Below are 8,577 nucleotides of genomic sequence, written 5' to 3'. Positions count from 1 at the left end.
CTTCGGAGAGACACATCAAAATGAAACACGATATAGTATAGCATCGTCACATCTAGTTAACATACTATGAGTTGCAGCATTATAAACAACATATGATGGGCAACATGTGAACCGACAGCGTGACCTTTCCGTCATCGCTCCGATCTATGTCTGACAGGTTGAAGATGAGGCTTGAAATCGGAGTCGTCGCTGTACTTGTACTTGTGCATTTGTTGTCGTCGCACATGACAAACCCTCCGACCCGAAGGCTGCCACAAACGTGCACGTGGTAATGTCACTATGGTAGTGCAAACGCCCAAACAGACCAATGACATTATGTGTTTTTAAGTAGCAGAAAGGCACATTCGTCTCAACTCTTGTCCCGTACTCAACACGCTGAGTTCATTTGGTAAAATATAAAGCACAACTTCAGGGTTTGCAGCGACTTGAGAGGCAATCAGAGAATTTAAGGTGCTCACTGAAGGACACTTTCTCCTAAATCAGCAGCTTTCTCTCTCTAATAACCTATTATTCTATATGTGTGTGTATGTGTGTGTGTGTGTGTGTGTGTGTGTGTGTGTGTGTGTGTGTGTGCAGTCCTTCAGTAAAAGCTGTTGCTCTTCAGCTGATCATTTTCACAGAGGCTCTCTCCCTCTTCCCCCGGCCGAATGACCTTTTTGGTTTGAGCCGGATGACGCATTTAGTTTGGAGGAACATCCTGGTCATGTGACTCGAAGCATTCCAGCACCTGCTCCGGCGGATCACATCCACTCAACAGGAAGTAGCAGGTGTTGTCTATAAAAATGCACATTTAAAACACGGCTCTCACACACAGAGAGCGGCTTCTCCTGTTTGCACAATCAGCCGCAATGTTTCTTCTTCCTAACAGGGCTTATAAAACGTGTCATAGACTTTTCTTATTTTTCCGATAAACTGACAGTGCCCACCCACGGGGCGTCCCCTCTGACTGTAGAGTGCATTGTAAAAGTCAAATGAACACAAATAATTTAACATTTAAAGAAATGAATAGTAAAAAAACAACCACACGCTCACACAAGGGTTAAAAGATTCACCATATCTCTGCTTGGGGGGGGGGGGGGACACGAGTGCTTCTGCGGGGAGATTGATTTGAGGTTAAAGGTCGGCCATGTCCTCGTCCATCTGCACTGTCTGTAGTTTGGCCAGCTCCTTCCCTTCCACAGCCTCCATCTCCCCGCACATCGCCCGCACCATCTCATTCATGCCTCCTGAGCCGTCCACCTTGTTTTCCGACAGGTTCATGTAGTTGCTGTTCATGCCGGGGCCCATCAGGTGCGAGGGTGGATGCCCCCGGATCTCGTGGACCCCTAGGTACTCTGTCGGTTGGAGGTGGTGGCTTCCCGTGTCCGTGTGGGCCATCAGGGGCGTGCTGATGGTGAGGGTGGTGTAGACCTCCGGTTCGGGGCTGGACGAGGTGATAGTGGGGACGCCGTTGGTTCGGGTGGAACCCTGGCTGGAGGGGGCCTCTTCAGAGTTGGGGGTGGTGTAGCTGATCTGACCACTGTGGTCCAGGTGAAGCCCATGGTGGTAGGAGGAGTAGACGCCTCCCTCCAAAGGCTCCTTCTTGATGGACGTCTGGCCGGCGTTGCTCATGCTGTAGAGGACAGTGCTGTGGTGCAGAGACGACATGGTCATCTTGTCCTGCTGCTGGAACGAGTCGTCGCTGGAGGAACTCACTGCTACGTTGTCCAGAGGTATGGTTCCTAATGAAATGACAGAACAATACATATGATACAGTATCTCCACCTCCAGTTTAGATCCTAGTCCCACTGCTGGATCCTCTTCTCTCGCAGGTATCACATGATTAATGAAGAACAGACCTTGGCCTTAAAAATTGCTGTTGTGTGTCTCACACACTTTGTGCTCTTTAAGCTTGACCCCAGGCTGCCCCAGAGGACGACTGCAAACGCCTGCCAGCACTAAACAGCGAGCTGTAGCTTTCTGTTCGTCCTTATAATTCATCCTGCTGTAGATGCTCTGCTTTCTGTCAGTGCAAGTGCCGTAATGGCTTATTCCCTGTTCGAGCGTTTCGTGGCCTCTGATTGTCTGAAACATATTTTCCCACCTCCCTGCTCTGCACATCAAGAGTGCAGTGATGATGAGTGATGGTGACTTCAGAACTTGTTTTTATTCATCTCAGGGGCTTTCAAAGGACCACCTCTTGCACATATGTGTGTGTGCGTGCATGTGTGTGTGCGTGTGTGTGGGGCCCTTCCCTGTTTCTTCTGGTCTGTGTTATGTGTAGTATCAGCCCTTTGGGCTACGGCCCAAACACAGACAAGCCAAGAATAAATCAGCTTGGATATATTGGGTGGATGTAGTAGAGATTTGTTGACAAACCACCGGGAAGTGCAGCGATGCACTGGAACATCCGAGGAAGTCAGAGAGCACCTCTGATCTGCAGTAAAACTGGGAGATATAAGGCTGTGATATCTATTTTATTTTATGATATCAGCCTCCTTTTGATTTTATCTGGATTTATCTCATCCTAATAATGTGGTACATCTTATTTTTGTCTTTTCTTGGTCTTAAAGGCTGAATTCATGGAACAGCATTACTTTAGTTTATTGTATTTACCTGAAAGATTAAATGAGCATATGATCGCATAATGTAGGAGCATCATATTCCCATTATAAGACAATCTCTCCCACTCCTTCATAAGTAGTATAAGTATTAGTCATTGTCAAAATACTGTAATATTTGATTGGGTATAATTGTTGCTCATCTTTATCTCCATTTTCTCAAGTAAACATGGCAACAAAAGTTGAACTAGTATGTAAGCTGTCCAACTGAATCATGTTTTCCATCATATCACTTCCTGTACCCACCTTGTTGTGGGATTGTTGAGGCCGAGGAGGCTGAGGAGAGCTGCAGGGGAGAAAGACCCACATCACTGTTGAGTAATGAGCTGCCGTCACTGTCAGACACTCCGCTCGGTACGTGCACCAGACTGTAGCCGCCCAGCTGCAGCGCACCTGACGAGGAGCTGAACGTCAGCACGGAGGAGCCCCCGTTCTGGGCGGCCATGGAGTGAGCCCCCTCCAGCTTCACGTCGGCTCCATTCACACATCCGGAGTAGGAGGCGTAGTGCAGGTTGGAGTCCTCTGCAGAACTGCCCAGTCCCTTCTCCTGCCCTGTGTGCATCTGCATGTCCACCCCAGAGCTCCCCAGCAGCACCCCTCCTGACGGCCTCAGAGGGTTGAAGGCCAGGGGCTGTATGCCCAAGTTGAGCCCGTTGAAGAGGATGTTTCCGGGTGTGTGGAGGTAAGACGAGCCGCCATTGTGGAAGACGGAAGATGAGGTGTTACTGGTCACTAGACTTCCATTGTAGAGGCCGCCACTGCTGGATCCGGGGGGCATCTTGATGTCCCCGATCTGCTGGATGACCACCCCACCGTCCAGATGCCCTGTTTGAATCCCATGGTGGATGACCCCATCTGAGGAGTTGGAGAGGGGCCGGGGTGACATCTCATCCTGGCCTTTACTAGACTCATCCTCTGTGCTGTGGTTTCCATCAGATTCACTGTGAATAAAGAAGATGACATGGTGTTACACTAAAGTATTGTTATAATTTGACTGAGCCAAAATGGAATAAAATTGGAGTATGTGTAACTTCCTGATAAAAGCACATCTATAACATATAATAGTTTTTATTTTTAAATCTATTAAAGAGTATTAACTTGCATAATGGCGTCTATTCCCTTTCCAGCCACATCTTGCCTGAGAAGACAGTCACATTTGTTGCAGTGTTATTACACAGCTTTGAAGAGCAGGGCCGTGTGTTTGTGAGTGTGGAGCCCCTCTCCCACCTCATGGAGAGCTGCACTGACAACAACCGAGCAACATCAACAACTGTGCAACCATTTGGCGCAGTAAATCCTGGTGTGACAAAATGCCAGTGCCGGTGGCATGACAGAACAAATGGCTGTGAGGATTTACTTTTTGTTCCCCTTAAATTTTTAAAATGTGAAATTTAAAACCCTTTTTTAAGTTTCTCAAAAAAGTCACAGCCTTCAAAAACAAAACAATATGGATGTAGCTGTTATATTTTGTTTACAAGCCCCCTTTTAAAAGACGGATTAAAACAGCTGCACCCTCCCCTCCTCCTCCTCCTTGCCCCTCACACACACTCAGACACACACACGCGCACACAAACACGCACACACACACACACACTCCCACAAAACCTCCCCCACTTCTATGAAAAGATATAAAGCAAGACTAGTTACTGCAAGTGAGACGATTAAGTTTGTTCACAATATCCACAGGTTGTGTGTGCGTGCGTGCGTGCTTGCGTGTGTGTGTATATGTGTGTTTGAGAGAGAGAGTGTGTGCGTGTGTGTGTGTGTGTGTGTGTGAGTGAGAGAGAGAGGGAGAGACAGAGACAGAGGGGTCACCTCCACCAGGTGCGTCAGCTTTGTTCACACAGAGGGGAAAACATGAAAGAAGGTGAAATTCAGTGTGTTTGTGTGGAAGATTATAAAATGAAACGCAGGAGCTGCCGGAGCCTCTGGGTGGGATCCTTTATGTTCTGACAGAGAGCGAGGGGAAAATATGATTATCGAAAAGATTTATGTTGGGCTGGAGGGACACACGCACGCGCCGTGTGTGTGTGTGAGTGTGTATGTGTGTGTGTGTCTTCCCACAAATAAATGGGAATATTAAAGTCACTTTTTGAGTTGTGTATTTAGTTAAAGAATTGGAGTGTGTGTGGTGAAGTTGCTGGTTTCTTTAGTTTCGTATGGTTTCCATGCACCAACACACTTGAAACCGGATCTGAAAGGCAACAGCTTCATATTTCAAAACATTATAAACGTGCCTCAAAACCTTTTACGCACTATTTGTGTTCCTTAATTATAAACACAATGTAATTCTCATTCTCAAAGTTGTATGAGTGAGTCCGAACGGAGGATTCTGAAATACACTGAGCACTGAATGGAGTGCGAATGGTTTTAACCTATAAACGTCCTTCCATGTGAGAGAAAAAAGCTTTTAAATACTTTGTTAAAATTAGCCCGGGTGTATTTTGACTCGCCTGTTACGCACGGAGCGCTCAGATAATTGTTGTAATATTCTGATTAATATAAAGTGTGGAAATGAAATTGGGTTGTTCCTTTTTCTCGCCTCACCTCTTGGACTGAGCCTCGGACGGGTTTCTGTCTCTCTGCCTCCGGTTTTTGAACCAGTTGCTGACCTGGGTCAAGGAGAGTCCTGTGATCTTGGCGAGGTTTCGCTTCTCGGCAGGAGAGGGGTACCTATTCTGAGTGTACAGATCCTTCAGCGCGTTCCGAGACCTCTCCTTGAAACAATACACCGTCTCCTCGCCGTCCCAGATAGTCCTGGGGAGAGGGTACTTTCTCCGGATCCGGTACTTGTCCACGGCGCCAAGGGGTCTCCCCCGCGCCTTCTCCGCCTCGGTGTACCGGGCCTTGTACCACAGCTCCTGCAGAAAGGTGTGGTTGGACGTGCTGAAGCTGTGGTTCTCCAGGATACTGTACAGCTCCTGGTACCGCGCCTGGTGGTAAGCGACGAGCGCTTGCGCCTTCAGGATGCTTTCGTTGCCGCGGAGCAGGTCGCTCTGTGGCAGGGACCACAGGAACCTGGCCAGCCGGTCCACATTGCCTCCCTGCTGCAGAGCCTCGCACACGCACGCCACTTGCTCCGGGGAGAAAGCCAGGGAGGACGCGGCGCTCACCAGCAGCTCCGTGCGCACCGCGTCAGCGTTGGGAGCCGTGCGCTCCATGGACAACTCCGCCGCGTCCAGCGCCACAAACTTGATGCACTCCCGCTCATCCAGCTCCTTCACATTTTCCCTCTTGATGTCATTCGCTGTTGTGACTTCTCCGGCAGAAGAAGACATTTTTTTCCTGTTCGAGCCTTCCCTGGTAAAGTCACTCCTCCCAGCTCGATCAGGTTACCTCCTCGCCATGCGAATGCGATCGGATATCTGACAGCAGCTGTAAGTAGATACCTCTCTCCTCTTTTCCTCCCAACGTGACTTTTACTCTGCGGGGACTGGAGCTGGAAGGAGACACACTGGGGTCTATCTGCAGGAGAGCCACGCCATTGGCCGCCGATGGAGCCACAAGGGAGGAGCGAGCCGATTCAGACGCGAATGTTTGGTTTCCAGCTGTCACTCATGTAACTTCCAGTACGTTCCCGCAGCTCACCTGCGCAAGGTGAGTGCGTTTTTGGGATCGTGGGAACGGGATATCCTTGTTGTCTTTGTGGCCAGGAGCTGCCTTTGCTGAACGCAGGAAAAACTGAAAAACCACCAGAGCTTCTTTTTTTTTTAAATCCCCTTATCTAAATCCAAAGGGAGAAATAATGTCGCAATACTTGTTCCTCGTTATTTCAATCTAATATGATTTTGGCTCAAAACTATTAATAAAACTTGAAACTGGATTAATCGAATACAGTCAATAAAGTAGAATTTTTCAATGCCAACATCACTTGGAACCTTTCTCCATCTTATTCTATATTTTCAAAAGTATTTTAAGGTTTTATATTTCTTGAAGTTAAACTTTCAAATCAGTATGTAACAAAACGAAACATATTACGACCCCAATAATCAAAAACCAATACATAAACACACAATATTTAGTAACAGCTGCAGAAACCGACTTCCAGACATCTTATAAATATGTGTGCTGCGATATTTTTGTCTCCTTCTGAATTTTAACATTATACATTTACTCACATATCCTCAAATTCAACCATCTGTTTAACATTATTATGATATGATATTTGTAGAATAGTAGCTCACATCAAATGTCACTGTTTAGCCTATAACACCTTTCTTTTGTGATTAATGCACATGGTGACATTTATTTCAAAACTTGGAATAGATATATATATTATTTATTTGCTTGTTTTTGTAACTAATTTAAGAGCCCATGTATACTAACAATAGGATCTATACCATTGTCTTATACGGACTTTCATACATCATCAATAAATCAATAGGCCTGTAACACAAAGGCTTTTAGTAGAGGAAAAGTCTGCCTCTGCTTTCTGCACTATAGTTTTTTAAATTCAACCAACCTGCCTTAAAGTTAATGTTATTATTCAATCACAATAAATATTATAATTGACATCTGTATGTGTTCATCATTTAAGATCATGAATCTCATAATAGATCCATCATCCTCTGTGACTTATTTCCCACAGACACTTATACATTCAATGTATATGATGTCAGAAGCCCTGGGGAATCACATCTGGGCAGATGTTTGGTTTTGATTATGGTTCAGCTCAGACTTTATGATATTAACATTAGACCATGGAATATATGGGACCATAATGTATGGAATTACACAGTGAAACCCATAATAGAAAACTATTTCACACAACCACTTTAAATGGAAAAGTAAACAACTCAGCGTTTTACCTCAGACCCCCTGGGACCCCTCAGGGACCCCATGTTGTGCGGCCACCAGTGTGACCACCACTGCTGTAAAGGTCACCACCAACTAGGAACTACTCTTATTGGCGGAGTTTCCCGGTCGGACCTCTTTGAGTGTGACGCAGTGAAGTGACAGGAGGAGAGGTGCTGCTTCGTGTTGACGTTTTTCTGCAGCTTGTTGTTTTTGTGTTGCTCCGTCAGAAATGGACGACCAGGGCTGTCCGAGGTGTAAAACCACCAAGTACAGGAACCCGTCTCTGAAGCTGATGGTGAACGTGTGCGGACACACACTGTGAGTACCTGACAAGACAAAACACAACACAACACAGTCAAGCTAATGGACCCACAACACAACACGACGGTGTTCTGCAGCTTCAAACTTCGCTTCAAACACACACACAATAAAGGACACAACTCAGGTGGTTAAGGTTCATTTTAAAAGTATTTCCATTTTGTCTTAACGGAAAAAGAGGTTTGAAACACTCTACTATCGTTTAAGCTAACAGCTATTAGCTTCTTGTTCTCAGTGTTTCCCTGTCAAATATAAATACACCTGCTAACACAATATAAGACAGGCGGTTGAAGTTTAATTTCTAAATAGTTTTCATCTGGTCTAAAGTCTGAAGGGTCGTTAAAGAGGGTTTAAACACTCTCACACACTAGCTCTTAAGCTAACAGCTAATAGCCTCTTGTTCTCACTGTTTTCCTGGCAAATATAAACACTCTCATGCTCATATAGAAAATATATAAATGTGATACTGTGATCTATGAAGCTTGCAGGACTATAATACAGATTTAACGTGTGTTTAAATGTGTGTGTGTCCTCATCCCTCACAGTTCTGTATGACAACTGTCAACCCTGCAGGACAGTTTGTTAGACAAGGGTTGGGCGATATGGCCACAAATGATATCAAGATAAAGTTGTTCATATCAGTAAATGTTGATAATCATCTGATATATGTCACAATATAATTTCTTTTAAGTTTAAAGACCGATTTTTGCTCCTGAGTGAAGGTTGTGTTTTTAAATTCTTCTTTATGAGCTGAGGATGACAAATAATTCACAACATTTTACAAATCTGAAGTAGGTGTATATTTGTGGTATACCTCCTCACCATGCTCACACAATACATAAGAATTTCATCGATATTCATT

General features: G+C 45.5%; 2 protein-coding genes across 4 annotated transcripts in view; one reads left to right on the top strand and one right to left on the bottom strand.

The window, feature by feature from the left end:
- Positions 1 to 559: 559 nt before the first annotated feature.
- On the bottom strand, positions 560 to 5,908 carry six4a (SIX homeobox 4a). The gene is made up of 3 exons (XM_034575419.1): positions 5,148 to 5,908; positions 2,847 to 3,541; positions 560 to 1,721 (listed from the first exon to the last, which is right to left on the bottom strand). The coding sequence occupies exons 1-3, from the start codon at positions 5,876 to 5,878 to the stop codon at positions 1,114 to 1,116; spliced, it is 2,034 nt and encodes a 677-aa protein (XP_034431310.1). The 5' UTR covers positions 5,879 to 5,908; the 3' UTR covers positions 560 to 1,113.
- Positions 5,909 to 6,067: 159 nt separating this feature from the next.
- Positions 6,068 to 8,577, top strand: part of mnat1 (MNAT1 component of CDK activating kinase) — a 37,332-nt gene continuing 34,822 nt past the window's right edge. The window contains exon 1 of one of the 3 annotated variants that reach the window (XM_034575424.1): positions 6,068 to 6,197. Coding sequence is in view for 2 of the 3 variants with exons in the window: in XM_034575422.1 (XP_034431313.1) it covers positions 7,627 to 7,716 (90 nt within the window). In the remaining variant the exon portion in view is untranslated. Of the gene's footprint in view, positions 6,198 to 7,462; positions 7,717 to 8,577 lie in introns of those variants that run through there. The other 2 variants (XM_034575422.1, XM_034575423.1) reach the window with 2 other exon arrangements.

Source organism: Hippoglossus hippoglossus, chromosome 22 (assembly GCF_009819705.1).
Source record: "Hippoglossus hippoglossus isolate fHipHip1 chromosome 22, fHipHip1.pri, whole genome shotgun sequence".
Taxonomy (NCBI): domain Eukaryota; kingdom Metazoa; phylum Chordata; class Actinopteri; order Pleuronectiformes; family Pleuronectidae; genus Hippoglossus; species Hippoglossus hippoglossus.
This window is presented reverse-complemented; position numbering and strand designations above follow the sequence as displayed.